Source organism: Dermacentor variabilis, chromosome 3, assembly GCF_050947875.1.
Source record: "Dermacentor variabilis isolate Ectoservices chromosome 3, ASM5094787v1, whole genome shotgun sequence".
NCBI lineage: Eukaryota > Metazoa > Arthropoda > Arachnida > Ixodida > Ixodidae > Dermacentor > Dermacentor variabilis.
Window position 1 is genome coordinate 19,814,009 of NC_134570.1, and position 18,008 is coordinate 19,832,016.

At 45.9% G+C, this 18,008-nt stretch overlaps 1 protein-coding gene across 2 annotated transcripts in view; it reads right to left on the reverse strand.

Annotated features, from left to right (window-relative positions):
• gus (splA/ryanodine receptor domain and SOCS box containing gustavus) overlaps positions 1–15,134 on the reverse strand; it is a 28,304-nt gene extending 13,170 nt beyond the window's left edge. Inside the window, exons 1-4 of one of the 2 annotated variants that reach the window (XM_075684402.1) lie at positions 14,992–15,134; positions 10,081–10,294; positions 7,194–7,463; positions 4,669–4,892 (exon numbers count right to left, since the gene is read on the reverse strand). In XM_075684402.1, the coding sequence (XP_075540517.1) occupies positions 4,669–4,892; positions 7,194–7,463; positions 10,081–10,294; positions 14,992–15,122 (839 nt within the window). In that variant the 5' untranslated portion in view covers positions 15,123–15,134. Of the gene's footprint in view, positions 1–4,668; positions 4,893–7,193; positions 7,464–10,080; positions 10,295–12,221; positions 12,555–14,991 lie in introns of those variants that run through there. The other variant, XM_075684403.1, reaches the window with a different exon arrangement.
• Between the last annotated feature and the right edge of the window lie 2,874 nt (positions 15,135–18,008).

Sequence of the window (18,008 nt, forward strand, 5' to 3'; positions counted from 1 at the left end):
GAGCATCTATATTGTGAGCACTAATCACTAAATTTGCGAAGTGTTCATTGAGACAATTTGCTAATTCTATACCTTTTAGCTGCTTCCCATTCTCTGTAATCTCGAGCTCTTCATAATGACTTTTGTCATGATTTAGGAGCTTACTAAGTACATGCCAAACTAGGTCGCCTCTGGTATCCGCATCCCTAAATAGCTTTTCCAGATACTCTTTTTTTGTATGTCGAAGAAACTTAGTTACAAAGTTTCTGTATTTATTAAATGCAAAAAGATCATCCGGGCTTCTAGACTGCACGAATTAGCTTTAAACACTCATTTGTTAACCAAGGTTTCCATATCTTTCTAGAAGTCGTTACCTTTCTTACCTTTGGTCCTGCGACCAAATCTGAAAAATTTTCGTTGAACGTATCTATTGACAAGTGTCTCTGCGAGAGCGTTTTCATTTGCTTCGGCGATTCTGTTGACCGGCTGCCCATGATACACAGCAGTGCCTTGAAAAGCAAATGCTTCACTCAGTGAAATCATCACCAGCTCATCAACCGCACATGTGCATGTTGCTTGTGTAACAAGTGAGCTAGAGGAATGCACTCTCACTCCCCATCAAGCTGTTCTGCTCCACCTTCACCTTCCGTAATAAATGTAAGGTCAATGGCAAGCCATGTCGGCCACCGTCGCACCATTCTTTAGATGTCAGATACTAATAAGTGAAACAAGTATTTTGAAGGTGACAGCATCTTCAAAACTGATCGTCCTAGAATATGGCTCAAGTTAACAGGGAGTAAGTGGAGGGTAGGCTGGCACACCTCTCCTTTCTTTAGTGTGGCCAAGGCTGTGCATAGCTATCAGCATAGCTGAGCTCATTTGCAGCCCACACGCCCTGTGTTATAGAGGTAATCAGCTGCGTGTGCAAAGACTGGGTGAGCCGAGATTACGTGGTATTGTGCATAGTCTTCCTGCATGATCGCGCAGGAAGTTGTGTAATTTCGAGTTTTGCCTTCGCACCGCCGATGTGAAGATATCGACTCGGCATAAAACCATATATTTCATCGCGGACTCTCAAGTTCATCGAAATTAGTTTTTTTTTCTCATTCAAATTTGCCTTTTTCAACTTCCCAATGATTTGGAAAGTATTGCAGCCCTTTCCGTTGAAGAACAATTTACTAGCAACTGTGTTTATTCAAAGAAAAAAATTTAATTTCAATATAACAAAATTTCGATATAATGAAGCAAATTGCAAGTTTTACCACCTTCATTATATCAAGGTTTAATTGTATTAACAAATACTGGATGTGGGGAACTCACAGGGCAAATTGGAAATGCAGTCTTTACAACTTAGCAACTTGGCCTGTCGTATGCTTTGGCCGTGGGCAGTAAACTACTGGATTGACTAGGCTTTGCTAGTTTAGGTTTCAAGAAGGCACCTGCAACATTTGATGAACATGCTGGCAACGTATGAAAACCAAAATAATCTTATTTCTGCACGACATGGTGGCCAAATTTGCGTTTGGTTGTGCAGTCAAAGCTCGAATCATCGCATAATGCGATGTAAGGTGTTCAACATTACAGCCACTCTTACGTCTGCAGGGCCAGTGGCAGTGCAGCGCAGCTGTTCGAATATTTGAGCTTGCCTGAATTATTGGTTGGCGACTGTACTGGGCCCTTGCACCACAAACAGGGATTCATCATGTACAATTGCTCTTCAATTCTGCGAAAAGGAAAATTACCCTTTCTCTAATATTAAAGCTAGCTTTCCTGCAAGACATCTTGCCAAGTTGATGATGGCATAGTCAATCTTTTAATCAGCCTATACTGACCTAGTCTGTCCATTTTATGAAATGGAAAATGTTGATGAGGCTCCAATGAGCAAACTAGTGCAACAGGCAGCATGAACAGTTCCCACGTCATCTTAATCTGAACAATCAACAGTGTTGCCCTTAGTGGTACAAATGTGCAATGTGGCAAAGTGCACTTGCATACTAGAAAAAGTCTGTTAAAATGACTAAACGAGCAGCACCTCACCGATAGAATTGTCTGACACAATGTGCGAGTGTAAAGTTACAAGTACACATCAATGCCACATTTTATGACCAAACTGGGCATAATACATGGCCAGGTTAAAGACTAGGCTCAATGTCATTAGATCCCTGTATTGCACTGCGGGGCGTTGTAAATATTAGGCAACACTATTTTCAGGCCATTTAATGCATGTCACGACATCTTCTACCAGGTAGACAGCTATATTCTTTTTTTTTTGCAATAGGTACCCTTTGATAGATACCCAGTACATTTACAAGATCATGCATACATTTACATGGTCCTAGCCCAAAGCTTGGGGCTGGGAAGCTTCCTCGCTCTCCTCTCCACAGTAGTTGTGGTAAAGCATCATGCTTAGTACATGGCCACAATTAGTACATGACCGGGGTAGTTGGAGAAGTATGGGAAAGGCCTTTGCCCTGCAGTGGGCATAACCAGGCTGATGATGATGATGATGATGATGAAAGCATCATGCACATATATATGCAGAAGATGATTTGGCTCCCACCTGCACCTAGTTCGTCTTTCCATGCACTTCCATTTCCTTTTTCTTATTTATTTCCACAATAGAATAAAAAACAAAAGTTAATTCTCCCTGTAATTTCTCTGGCTTATTTGTGTGTTTGCTTAATGTGGTTGTGGTAAACAAATAATCGAACCCTTTGCCCCTCCCCCCCCTAGTGCTCTTGCACCTTGCCCTAATGTGTTTTCACAGACCAATGACAAACGCATCAACTGTGTTATACTGCATTTGAGCAGATTTGCAATGTTTAGAGCTGTGCTTGAGGGAGCAGCAAAACAAGCAGTTCTGTCTGGTGATTAAACCCTGCAAGGCTGGCAGTGGTGACGTTTAGTGGTGAAGTCGATGCTCCCATGACACTGAAGACCTCCAAGCTCTGTTATGAATGTATTGTGTATTGTTCTCTACCACTGACATCTGAACTTCATGCTGTCCATGCAGAATTCATGAAGAGAGTAGCTGTCATTTTTGTTGGATCACCCTTCACATTGCTAAGTAGTCATGATGCCCCACAACTGCAGTGGAAGTGAAGGCCTATGCCAAGTGATAGTTCCCAAAGGCTTTGCTGCAGCATGCAGCAATGTATTGTAGGACATGGACTTTTCACTTGTACTATTGCATTCACTATGAGCTACAACACTTAAGCCATGACTGGAGCACTCAGCTGGTCAAGCTGGTGGTTCTAACATGTGACACTCCGGATAAAGAAGTGGAAAGAGTGTTGCCAGTCAAGCAATGCATGCTTACCACAATGCTTTCCATCATCTGCTTCCCTAACTGAGCAATACACTGACCTCCAGAGCAGTGTGGTGTCACTAAATAGCCTTCAGCACAATGTGCTTCGTCATGGTGCACTGTTACCCTAGCTTCATAAATAATCTAAATTTTTTGCACTGAACCGACAGCTTTGTTTGAGAAAGCTAACAGGCAGTGATCACAATGGCCAGATGCGACAGAATGTGCATTGCAGGAATGACGAAACCTTCTCCACTTTTTTTATCGAGAGCATTGGATGCTAGTGCCACCAGTCTGGCTGGAGAGCACTCAAACCACAGCTTGCAGTAAACACAATAGTACATGACTTGTCATAAAGTTCACACGGCTAGCAGAAGTCTGATGACTCTGAGACAGCCTTTAGTGCTGCAGAATCCAAAGGCAATCTCGTTATGAGTTGCCTGTTGCCAAAGTGTCTCTGTGAGATTTCAACAGTGTGCTTGCACTGCTCCTTTGTGGCATGAAGTCCTCAAATGATTCACACAGCTGTCCTGGTGACGAAAACGCTTAAAACAGGTCAACTTTTTGGTTATCGGTTAGCCTTGTGGTTTGTGAATGGCTGCCTAGAGCTGTAGCTAAACCTCCTGTTTTGAGCAGCAATTCTATCAAGCTTCACGAGTTCCAGTTACAACAGCCTGATATCACTGTAGGTCACCGTGCATTTACTGATTAGTCATATTGTTGAAGGAGGGTAGAATTCCTGTGGCATGCAGGTAGTAACTGTATAATGGTATTCTGGACAGTTGCTGCACAGAATTTGATTTTGCAAATATACTTGTTAACCCCTGCAATATAGTACTATTAACAAATATTTGAAAACTGCACTATGCAAAATTAATACACGCAGCTGTGTATCACTACAAAACGCTGCAAATCTGCTCAAACATTTGCTGTGCTACAGAATGCTTCTATGGTGCTTCTGTCTAGAATGTATCCTGCTTTGAAGCTAAAGGCACTCCCAAAAGAACAATGACTAGTGCAGCCATTTTCATTATTCCCTCCAGAACTACACCTGCAATTGCATCAGTAATGAACAATAATGAATCCTTAAGCTGGTGTTAAATGCTAAATCCATTTACTCATGTTCACTAGTCAAAACGTGTGCGAGGAGTTAGACCTGCACAAGTTGGCTCAAGGCTTCAAAAATGTTTGACCGCATGAAGAGCAGAACAGGATTGAAGCAGAGAGAGAACAAACGCTGCCACACCAGAGGCACTGTGGCAGCCTCAGTGCCTGTGCTACATTTCTTTTCCATTGTAATCTGCCCTCTGTGCCATTATATTCTAACTGATTTGCCCGTTTGCATTCCAGTGACATCAATGAAGCAAACAAGGTACACTCACCAATCACCAGGGTAGGTGACAGCAGGGTTGTTCTTAACATCATGGTAGAGCTTGTTACGACCCAGGTCCCATCCCCAGGACTCGCGGTTGCTACCCACCAAGGACTGGTAGCCAACCGAGTGAAGTGGGGCGTCCCGTGTGGCTACGCCCACCACAGCATGTGTTCCCCGCTGCCGCGTGCTCCAACGAACTTCCCACACATGCAGCCCTCGTGTGTAGCCCACCTGCACAACAAAGCACAACAATCCTCAAGGCAATGAGCAAGTACTGAGGCACCAGGTTAGCACCTATGTGTGTGTTTCAATTCATCCTGGCGCAATAAGCTGAAAGCACTGCTGTGTAAAAAAGAGGAAGCTAAACAAGTGCTAGAAAGAAAACAGCAGAACTAATTATAGAAAATCCACCACCAGTTTTGCTTCTAATAGAAAATCCACCACCAGTTTTGCTTCTACATCATTATGGAATTCCTCGCTCACAGACCTTAAGGAATATTCTACCACTAGTTCATTAAAATTTGGGTTGCATCTTTCTTACAATATGCAAAAGTTTGACTCAGAATTCTTAAGTAGCTTTCGTGCTTGCATAGTTGTGTTCTAATATGTATGTTAGCTATCTTCACTCTTTTATGTGTATCTAACAGTTTGTTTGCGGTTGAATAATTTATTATTTTCCTCTTAGTACTAAGAGGGGGTCTCACCCTAGCAGTCCTTAACATTGAGACTTCATTCTGTATATACTGCACACCAAATCTTCTTATACAGTACTGTTTTTAAGAACTTGCGTGCTGAAGCATGCATGTCAAACCAAAAGCACTACTACAGTGAATGCTGGAACAAAGTAACAATGTTCATGATGTTCAAAATGACATTAAAAAGGCAGCATGCTGTTAAGAATAGCCCGCTGAGGTGCAAGTTTTGCCAGCCAGTTGCGACAGCAGCGTCAACTTTTCTTGGAAAGTCACCATTACGCTCTAGCCAAACGGCGTCACTAAATCTACTGTGTGCGGAAAACAATACCGCGTCCTCGCCTCTCCATTGTGGGAGCCGAGATGAGTTCGACGAACCAGGCTTTATGACTGAACACGCCACCGCCGACCTGGTCTGCCGCGAGTGGGGGAGTGCCTGAGGGAACGTAGTTGGAGCCCCCTTCCCACGCACCGTTCAAGACGCAAGACAATGGACAACCGGCGGCCGCGCTGCGGGGGTAAGCTAGGGGAATAAAAGGCGCTTTTCCTGACGTAAGCCCCGAGTTCTGTTAAGACCATCTGACATCGATGGGGGCCGTGGACCTGTGCGGAAGTGTGTGTGTGTCCCGCCCGCAGTGAGGCGACTCGTTTACGATGACTGGTCGAATGTTTCCCTCACCTTGGGATCGAGGGAGGACCGAGTGTTTATAAACCGCTGTTGTGCGGCTGCTCAGTGTACTCTCTCTCGCAGTCATGCTAGACTGATGAACTGCAACGTCCTTATGTAGATACTGTAAATAAACCCATATTCCTCATTCTCTATGAGAAGCAGTCCTTCCCTTCAACAACATCCTGAGCATGGATAAGTTGGATGACGGCATGGCCAGCTACCATCTAATTCATGCCCGACTCCAATCTTGACAACTGATATTGAGCGATGGAATTGACCCCCCCAATCCTCACAATGCTCATTCACAGGACCGCCTACCACCGCACATGAACAATTTATCTGGAAGAAGGTCGTTCGCCAAATGAATCGCCAATGAGAAAGGAATAATGGCTGCAGATATAGCTCGGGCTTGTTACAGAAGACCAGAAAACCCATGTAGCAGCACACTGGGCAGCTGTGCAAAGAACTGTCCCATTTTTCTTCACATTTCTGTTACTTTACTGCCATGCATCCTGTGCAGTTATGGCATGGCCTAAATACACCATCACAGTGATGGAACAAGAAAGAAGCCACCGTTTGTTAACATATTTGAAACTGTTTTGACAACAGGTCAAAAGTCAGAATATGGCTCCTTTGCAGCTCTGCCCAAAGGTATACATAATAAGCAGGCAGGTTTGAATAATTATTAGCCAGAAGCTCAGCTGTTGAGTGTAGGTAAAGTAAAAAAAAATAAATAGGGCGACCAATGGAATTCATGCAACAGTAAGTCGTTAGCATTGCTTTTACACAGTAGATGACGCAACCGTCTGTTGTTACTTTTAACTATAGAGTACACGGAACAGAAACGGAGCCACTAATGGGACCATCGGATCGCACAACACCTGTCCGAACTTGCCCGAGAGCAAAGTGCACCTGCTGAAAGCCAAGCACCAACTGTGCTGGACTGCACTGCAGTGCACTGCGCTTGCCCACTCCATAAAGTGCCTCCTCCATTTCCACCTGCGTTCGCATCCTCTCAACTCCTCTCCCCTCTTTTGCTGTACACAAGACGACAGATAGGTTTTCGTTCGCATGACCATACTAATGCTGACGCATCAAGAGAAGCGTGTCACACAACACCACGCACATGTGTTGGCGTGCCCTGTGCACTGAACAAAGGCAAGTGCACACCTTGCCACGAATGCAGTCTGTGCTCTGGGCAACAGGATGCCGATGGAAGGTGAGTCGATCATCTTCCTTGACGAAAATGTTTAGTGACCGATCCTCAGGGTTCCAGGCGTGCCGGCACTGTAGCTCTGGACTAGCTGGTGGCATGTCCAGTAGCAGTTCGAGTCGCAATGGCCTTTGAGGCTCCCGCACCTCATGGATCCAGCCAGGCCGGCTTGGGTGGGCAACTGACGGCTGACCCACCAGGCTCTCTTCCTCCATTGGCTGAACCACCTGCATGACATAGAACTCGGTTGGAGAACTCTATCTGTGTATACTTTAAAATCATGTCCAAACTAAGAAAACAGAAGAATCAAACCAAAAGAAAAAATTCAAGCACACTGTTCAATATTGTATGGGTATGTTGCAACTTTGCACTTCACATAAACATTATTTTCAAAGTTAAAGGCTAATTTAGGGACAAGAATGAATTTCTTAGGTAGACTTCAGCAACAGCTTCACATACATGTGCACTGCAATGTTACTTAACTAGATTTTACAACACTGTGTTCATGAACTGACTTTCACATAAGCAGATGTTCAAGATGAATGAAGCTACAGAGCTAAAAAGTCACCTTTCATAAAAAATGGGTGGCAGAGACTTAGTATTACCAAGTTATCTAAACAGAGACTTCTGCTTGGTGGAAGACTTATAGTATTTAGACAAGAACCCTACTTCATGTTTCACACACTAGCACAGTAAGCATCTGTTTTTTGCACTGTCACCTAGACTAATTTATTGGTAGGCCCATTTGTTTTCCTTGCAGTCTACTGATCTAGCAATAATGAGGAGTGCCCATCAATCTTTGTACTAACTATCGTAACATAATTTTGGCAGAACAGTGTCCTATCTGAACAATGTACAGGGACAATGGGGGGCGGACAATGTACTAGGGGAGTGTGAATAGTGATTTTAGAGACCGAATTGAATATGAATCGAATAGTGCCATTAGCAAATCAAATTGAATATTTTCAAATGGTTTTCAAATAATCAACAAGCATTATCACAATTAACATAAAAGAATGTTCACATCCTAGTATTCTTAAAGTTAGCAAGTTCATGTCATTATAAAATGTTATGAAGATGCTTATCAAAAGCACCCATGGAGCATTAGAAACAAAGAAGCAGCTTCTTTGCATGCACAGGGCTCTTCAGAGAGTGCGAATAATCACTGTACAGCCTGTAAAGTATGGTTACCTAAGTGACATAGCCTTGGCCACTGCACAAGTTATGTTTCACGTCTATACTATGCCTGTAGGGTGAAAATTTACTGTACTTTTGTTCCAAATGTACGTTTATTTCAGCACAGCTGACATTTCAAGATATTCTAGAAGTATTAAAAAAATATTCCCAATTACGAATAGTGACTATTCGATTCAGTCTTCAAATTGAATAGGATAATATTCCATTCGTCATTCGAAAGTTTTGAATATTTACACACCCCTACAATCTGCCACACTTCGATATTCACCATGACTATATAAATCTAAATGAGGTACCAACACAAACAGTGCACAAAACAAGGGTGACAAATATCTATAGTACCTGTACTTACGCTTTGATTACACTTAGTTTATATGCCCATTGGGCCCACAACAACCTCTTCCCTAAAGTATTACTACTTATATAGCCCAAACAACTCAGCTATATAAACTATCTCAATGATTTATTAAGTCAATGATAAACCATCCACAAATCACAATGTAATTCAAGACAGGCCTGTCTCATCACACTTTTGCGCAGCTGGAACTTACCAGTGTAAATTATTAACAGTAGCACAGGCTCCGAATAGCACTGTGCCTTCACACTCTTGTTATACTGTGCATTATGAAGAAACATGATTTGCAATCAAATTCATCAGTACTAAAGAAAACAAAACAAAAAAGAGTCATTATGAAAGCAAATTTTCTTGCTGTTTTGTCAAACAAAAGCAAGATTTAGATTTTATAGAATGCATTTACATGTGTATTTGCTTTTAAAGGGCTGTTTTAATAGCATTGCCAAATCAAGCATTTCAGCTGACAAACAGCACCTATAGCACATTGGCACCCAAATCCAGCAAACAATCTGGCAGCCAAAGGCGATGCCAGAAAGTGACTTCAAGCAAAATTCTACATTGATTTGACACATGAAAAAGATGCCCTGTGAGGATTGAGCTTTACAGTCTGGATTACCTAGCTCCTTAACATGATCTGCACTTTGAATTCATCGCCTTCCTTGTACCTACATGGCTCGGCATATTTCTGTATGAAAGCAGAACTGCTCATAATTCAATATACAATAAAGCTTTAATAAAGTTTTCATTTGAACAATCTAAGCTCGCCCCAGGAATGTTGCACTTAGCTCTATGCAAAACAGCCTCAGTTTAACTCCGTTAATAAAAGGCAACTTTCTGTTCTATGAACTTTCTTGCAAAACAGCATTGCCTGAATTCATCATGCAGCCCATCTTCACGAAGCTTCCTGGTGCCAATACAGCTCAATGACATCAACTCTTACTGTGGCACTCTGCTTCAAAATGGTTATAGCATTTCTTAATCTAGAAACATCAAGCTGAACAATTATGCTGCCTCATTTTTCCGTTTTGAGATGCAACCTAATTGAGCCTGTAGTGGTAGCTGTTTGGTAACATGTGCAAAGTATTTGCTTGTCTTGGTAAGACACCGAAATTCCCAGCAAGTGTAGAAAGACAGTCCACAAATGCTTGAGATTTCATTTGAGTGTTGTACACATACCTCAGTAAAAACTATTTTTTTGTTTTGTATTTCCAAGAAGTTTGTTACATTTAAGTTTTACTGCACTAGTGAAGCCCTTTTCAAGAAGCACCATCCGTGGGTGTGCAAAGCCTGACCTTGAGGCCGGTAGTGACCTTCTGCCCCATGGTGGCGCTCCTGTGGTGGTGTCGGTGCCTGCGCTGCTGTCTCCTCCAGAGCGCACTGGGAGCAAGCCTCAGGGACTTGGCTGGGCAGGCAGGGCCATGCTGCTGTGGCCACGGCACCACTCGGCCTAGCCGGCCCTCGCAGCACAGGAGCAGGCGCGGCGGGGGCACTGCCGCAGCTAGGCACCTGAAACATGAACCAGAACTCTTCAATCTCCACCTAGTCATGAGCATGACAGTTTAAGGCTGAACTAGTTGATTTATATTCAGTGAGGCTATCGGCACAAATAGATAACAAGGTAAGTGCAAGCACACAGTCTTATTCATTTTTCAATTCAATGCTTCCATTTCTGGCTCCAGCCAAAGAACATAACGGCAACATGTCAGTGGTAACACTGAATATCTGATCTCACTGAAAAGAAACATTAACCACTTTTGATAAGCAGTTAAGTGCAGAAATGTTCTGTTGCAGAAATGGCAAATATGGTACGCTGTAAGTGAGCGTGGCTACCTTGCTCACTCTTATAGTTGCTTTCATTACATTTTTTTTTCTAATGATAATTCATATAGAGAGTGTCCGTGGAATGTACTGCCATGGAAGAATGTTATGACTCTAGAAGCTACGCCTATCTGCAAAGGGAACATTTGGCTTAGTTCGTGCAACTGGACCACACAAGGAATTACCATTGTGTCCCAGTCCAAAAACACTAAATAAAAGCAAAACAACAAATAGCACTGCCGAAAAAATTCGAGGATACTTAAGCACAATGTGGGCCTCCCAAAGCATTACTGCCTCTCACAAATTATATATATATATATATATATATATATATATATATATATATATATATATATATATATATATATATATATATATGCGCCAAGCTTAATACCTTTGGCTTTTGAAAGTAAGGAGGTATATCTTGAGAACCATAAATCAGGAGAGCATTTATTGCAGCCAGTCTAGTAGTGTTCTGAGAGTGCATGTACTACATGTGATTACAGTCAGTTAAGGATGGAAAGTCAGGAATACAAGTGACGCTATTTATGTTTATGCACAAGAACAACGTATAGATTCCCTGAAAAGAAATAGGAGTGCACGTAAGGATTAGCAGGCATGTAATATTAATGATAATAATAACAACAACAACAACAACAACAATAATAATAATAATAATAATAATAATAATAATTCGTGGGGCCGCAACATTCATATGGGGACGGATTACCAGCGAAGCTGTTTAGGCTACATACACTATGAAATCATACACTTTTGAAATACGGCACCACACTACGCCGACCCAAGCGCCGCCACGGTCAGTGCACTTCCCATGCATATGCCGCAACCACTGCTGAAGCCGCGCCGGCCCCTCCGACGCGCACACACACACACACACACACACACACACACACACACACATATATTATATATATATATATATATATATATATATATATATATATATATATATATATATATATATATATATGTGTGTGTGTGTGTGTGTGTGTGTGTGTGTGTGTGTGTGTGTGCGTGCGTGCGTGCGTGCGTGCGTGCGTGCGTGCGTGCGTGCGCGCGCGCGCGCGCGTAGCGTTTCTCTTACAACGCCGAATTTATGTAGTTCTATTTGGATTGGACCCAAAATATTAAACTTATTTTGCGAAGTTGGAGGAGTGCTCGAAGCCTGCTTCACCTCCATCGCGGGTCGGCCCGGTATCGTACAATCTCTGCGATCGGCCCACGCATTCCTGTCCACGCACGGTGATACGGACATAAGCTGGCCAGGGTACACCCACTGGGGACGCATGCCCGGTACTGCACAATCTCCGGGATCGGCGCACACATTACTGTCACCTATACAGACGTAAGTCAGCCAGGGTAGCCCCCTGGGAACGCATGCGGGGGATGCATACATGAGCTAGAGGTAAACAGCTTCGCTGTAATAATAATAATAATAATAATAATAATAATAATAATAATAATAATAATAATAATAATAATAATACGGAATGCATGCTTCGTGGCAACGTCTTGGGCCTGCCACTTGACCGAAATAATAGCGTTGATAGCGCCAGGGCCACCGAGCACATTGAAAGGCTGCTACGTAACTTACAGCGGCAATGTCATCTTGGAAGCCTGCACAAAACCACGGCGGGAACTGTTTGAGCTGCACGCAAGATGGGGCGCGGCGAAAGCCGCGAGCTCCGATGGGAGAACGCTCCCGTGTCGACCGCTCGCCACAGGAACACCGAAGTCGCGCACTAAGGTGCTAGAGGACGCGCCGCCGCTGTAGTCCGACACAGCACAGCAGCACAGCCGCCACAGATGCACGACGCGTCGTAACAGCGGCGCTCTAAACGATGGCCGCGTGTACTTTTCAACGCTGCGCGCCTCCCGGCCGTTAGCTGAAGACCTTATGTGGCCGGAGGCCTGGGCCCCCCCGTGCTCGGAGCAGCGGCGGTGAGTAGCGGCGGCAGGCTATACGGCAGGCAGGCAGCGCGCGCACTCTTCCGGTCGGCCGAGCGGCCAGCTGTCGGCGGCACGGAAACAGCTGCTGTCCGCCCCGACGCGCGTTCTCCAGACGCGAGGGGTGCACCAGGCCCCCCTTCCTACAAACTCCCCACTCGCTATTCACCAGAGCTCAAATCGACGCAGAGAGAGAGAGAGAGAGGGTACGTTACGCGAAACATCGAACGCCAACAGCGGAACGCACGGCCTCCCCCCCCCCCCCCCCCCCTCACATTTGCTGTGGTTCCCTAGAGTGCCATTGACCTCGTTCGCGGGGGCCCCGCCTAAAGAAGTGTTCCCACAGCGGTCGCCGCGCAAACTTTCACGGCCTCTCCAGATGGCAATACCGAACCGAATTTGTAACCGCTACCTTACCCAGTTTTTCAATTCTCATCGAGATTTCCGCGGCATATCGCCACAAATGTTTCTAATGCCGAGTGTGGAGAGTATCCCCAGCAAAGAATGAGGCGGCGGTCAGCGCGGAGTGTGATAACAGCCGGGTTACGTGGTCATGGTACTATCTGCGACGTCGCAAGCGGGCACGAAAGCTTTTCATCTGATGTACTTGTAAGAAAGTTACGCGATCGGTCACCTGCTAAGTGCACGAATTAACAAGAGAAAGAAAAAAAGAAAGCAAAGGTGCAAGCAAACAGCGGCTTCGCGCTGGTGCTGGAAACTGCCATCGGCCAGCGCGATTGGACCTCGACGGCGAGCAATTGGCATCCTGTCGTCTCTTGATTTGATACACGCTGTCTCTGAAAAGCGGTCGTTACGTCCGTCACAATCGTACTGGGCGTTGGCAGTGCATATCAAGTTTCACTAGTATTCTACCGTGGAACGCCACAGAGCTTTCAGCGAAATGGGACGAGGATCGGCTGCTTCAGCGCACGACAGGTATAAATGATCGGAGTTTCCACGTCTTAGAGCTACGCCTACAGTGTAATAATGTGGCCACGCCTGGGCTTCGAACTGCACCGTGGTGTAAGTCTAGCTGGTCAATGCTGAATTTTCTTTCAACTACGAAGGTAGCAGGTTTAGAACATCGACGAACTTGCCAGAATGGTCATCTTGCTGCCATGCAGTTCTAGTACTTAGCCCACCTCTATTTATCAGGCCTTACAACCGCATGTGTGCGCAAATCAAGGGTTGCCTCCTGGCATATTTATTTATTTATTTATTTTTTATTTATTTATTACAGTGAACCTGCAACGACATGCAAATATTATTATTGCAACTGGGGAAATCGGTAAGAAATACAAAGAGAAAGAGGTCCACGAGTTCTGGAACTTCTGCCTCAAAATGTAGTATGCAATGCTACAAGGACAGTATTAGAATTCATACGAACACACAAAACACAAACACAGTAACAAATTTTAAAAAGAAACGCCCTACAAGAGTTCTTGGAACTATATTTTGCTTCCATAAATATGCGGCCAGCGCGGCCGTGATTTGATCCCACGAACCCAAAAGCTGGATGTCGCGAACCGTTGGTCATTTCAGAAGAATGCGCCGAATCATATAATCAGAAATTGGCAGTCAAGTGCGTAGTAGTAGTAATAGTAGTAGCAATAAATAATAAGAATAATTAATACATAAACATCCGTCTTGCTTTAGTGTCATGCTCTATAGCATGTCCAACGTGGTTTTATAAACGCTCATTATACCTTCGTAGGTGCGCTTCAAAAAGCGTTTGTAGACGAGCGGTTTTACATACCGCTCCCATCTTACATGCTTTGGGAGTCAGACCCACAAGTATATTGTAGTCTTGAGCCATCGCGACGGTAAACACCTATGCTGTTGCAAGAAAGTTGCAGCTGTCACAACATCGACCCCTTACTCCGAGACGTGTCGACCAACGAGAACACATGCCATTCGAGCGAACCGAGCTAGAGCGCATCGTGAAATAGAATGTTGAGCGCGGCAGGGGACAGAAGGAGGAAAGGGGGGCGGAGACAGCGCACGCGGTTCCGCCCCCTTCCTCACTATATTTACGGTAACGACGGCCGCCTGCAGAAAGAAACCAGAGAAAACGCCGGGGGCTTAGGTGAGATTAAGAACGGGAGCACGCGATCAGCAGTATCCACAGCGTCACCACTGGTTAGTAATTGTCAAATGGGCACAAAAGCAGGGTCGTTTCGACGATAACGCCCAATTAAGTCTATGCACAGCAGCGAACCACAACGATTGCGGTGTCGGTCCACGCAACGAGGTTTCAGCTCCGCGTGACGGCGTTCGGGGCACTCGTGCGCATGCGCGAATACGACGCAATCTGGCCCGATTGGCCGGCCAGTTATCGGCAGAGATTGAGCGCCAGATAGCGCCAACCGCGCACGCTTCAATCGGAGGCGCGCGCAAGGCAGCAGCAGAGTTCTCACCGGAAGTGCGGTTCTCGCCTGAGCGGCACGTAGCCCAGGCCCGCATGCAGTAGCCACGGCCCAAGAGGCGAAACCAGGGCCAGGGGCGGCGGCAGCGGTGGCGGCGGCCTCCCAGAACACGGAGGCATCATCGCGCACCACGTAAAGCCTATCTCTAGCTGCTGCGCCGACCACGATTCGGCAAGCGGCGCGACCACGGCGAGCAGCGCACTAACGCCGGCAGCATAGGCGCACTACGCGACTGCTAGCGGCACGACGACGCTGCTGCTTGCTCGGCAGCTGCTCACGGGGCGCGAGTAGCGAGCGCGGGGGACCGTCTCCTCGACTGCAAGCGGCGCCGCGATCGATGCCGCACACGCACTGCCAAAACGGGCCCGCGTTCCTCCCCGCGCTGCTGCCGGGTACCGGCGCCAGTTTTTCGACGGAGACTTCCAGACCCCTGGAGGCTTCTTTCGCGCGCACCGGCTTCATGACGATCCCATGTGTACGACACGTTTCCACAACGTAGCCGCAAATCTCTGCGTAGCCCTGCCGACGCGCGTTCGTTGCGCTGGTTCGGTTTCATGTTACACCGGCCGGGCATGCACTTGAGCGAACTCGGGAGACAGTAAAGTAAGGCAATCCGACGAAGAATAAAAAAAAGAGAGGGGAAGAGGGGGGGGTGAGAAAAGAAAGTTAGAGCAATTTAGTACGAGGACTTCCGCCGAGCGGAGTGATGAACCTTCGTAGGCCGGTGTAGTGTTTTCGTAAGCCCTACCCCCTCCCCGCCCTCAAGCCTCGCGTGTTCTTGTAAGCAGCTCCAAACGGCCACTTTCGCAACTCCGTATACCCGGCATGAGCCGTCGGTAATTTGACAGAGTTGGTAGAGGACACTTTATACACGAATACAATTAAAGGACGTGGCACACATCGTGCGACTCACGTAACTGCACCGCAACCACGAATTCTTGCCTGCGGTACGCAGTGAGCGTCGCACTTCTTTCAGTTCAGAGACATTAATGACGTCGCAAAACGGTCGCCCCAACGTAACCTTATATAACGTTGCAAGCGCTGCGCTCAATTCCCTCTTGTCCGTGGGTAATGGTGGACATTTACAGCGAACTCCAGGCTCCGCCCCAAATAAGAAGCGGTTAGAGCGGAACCCGAAGTGTCCGTTCACACCAAGCTCAGTCGCCGCAAGTTCGTGCAAGCGGTATCGACGAGAGCTAAAGATATTAAAGTAATAATTGCTCTCAAATCTCTATCGCATTTATGGGGTCTCAAGTGTTCAATGGTAGAACGCAGTCGATGCGAAACTAAAGAGGGAGGATCCCGCCAAGCTGATCGAGAAAAGCACATCTAAAATCGCATGCGGCCGGGGTAAACTATGATAAGGTGATAGACGCTACAAGAAAAGTTATACAGGTCGAAGCTCCTGCATTTAGCGGGTCGAAAAAAGAAAAGAGAAGGCATGACGAGGACTCATTTGAGATTTCGTGCGCTGATACGCTATTCGTTCGCTCTGACATCGATTTTACCCGACGCCGGTGACTAGCAGGCTCATAGTGTTATAAAACGTCGACCCCAGTAGCATAGCCCTGGCCATCCCCTGTATACCTCGGTGTCTCATAACCGTGGGACATTTCACACACAAATTACACACGAGGACCTAGTGTTCCTGGTGCAGTGATGAGACTATACAAATCCGTTGCTACGCGACGAAGTTGGACGTATTTTTCCAAGACGAAAATGTTCGGGCAACGCTTTGCTTATCCGTCATAACAACAACGAAACGTATTCACTACTACATGAATGGATCATGCATAAAGGTAACTACTCTACATGCTCCACCCGTTTACACGCTTCAACATAAAGATGAGCGCCGAGCCGGCTTTCTCTGAATACACCGTTCCATAAAACGTCTTCCAGACAGAACGAAACCAGACACGCGCAGATCTGTGTAAACTCCGACTGGCGCTGCAGTCTTTGTTTCATCAAAGCAGGTCGAGCACAGTTGAGTTTCTAAATTCAACCACAGCGAGTCAGCAGTATAATAAAAAGCAGCTATACTTCTTCGGACCTTTGAACCGTGCCAAGTCAAAAGCCGGGCCGAACCGATCGACGTCGATTTACATCGTTCAAACGAACAGCTTCTAAACATGTCAACTGCCCCTCACTATTTTCCTGCTTGAATTTCACTGAAATGTCACAGCTAATTGCAAATAAAAATTTTCTTAAGCGCTTTCTGTTCCGAGGCGCCCAAAGTAACACGAGGTGATAGGGGTGGCAAGTATGACGTTGACAGCAATAGTGTTAAAGTCAACGGCAAAACTTCGGGTTACATTGTCTGACTGCTTATGCCGAATACCAAATAAGCGACACTTAGCCTAAATTTGAGTCAGAGCAAGCACAAGTAACAGAACGGTGGCGACGAAGCCATAGAAATAGACGTCTCCCGGGGCACGTCACACAGTACCGGCGACGTCACAGAGTGACGTCACCGGGGCACGTGTACTGAGCCAGGCTAGGTGGTTCTGACTGAGCCCGGGTGGCAACACACCCGCCGCCGGCTACTCGGTACGGATGGACAACACGCGGACGCGTGCATTTTTTTTTTCTTTTGTCGTGAACCTCCATAATTACATTGTCAGCAAGATTAGTAGTATTTACGCTCGTCAATGGCGTGTCCTGTGAGATGGCGTCGGTGCGATCTTGGAGACAACATCGCTGCGCTCTCAGCCGGCCTGTTTCGTCTTCGCTTTTATGACCGCTACCGGTCGCGGCTCGCTCAAGCGCCAACGTACGAGGCTCAACAAATATATTTCCACCATTTTCCTTCTCTGCACACGATGAATCATGTACACGCATTATGCGTGCATGCAATGCGAAGACGTGGGATCGTTCTCCACCTGCGGCAAGTTGTTTTTTCCCCCACTTTCATTTACATTATTTTTTTTTTCATTTCCTTAATTCAATTAGCAAGTACAAGTAACTTCCCGTATGTTTTTCTTGGAGTCTGTTGGCTTCTCATGATACGA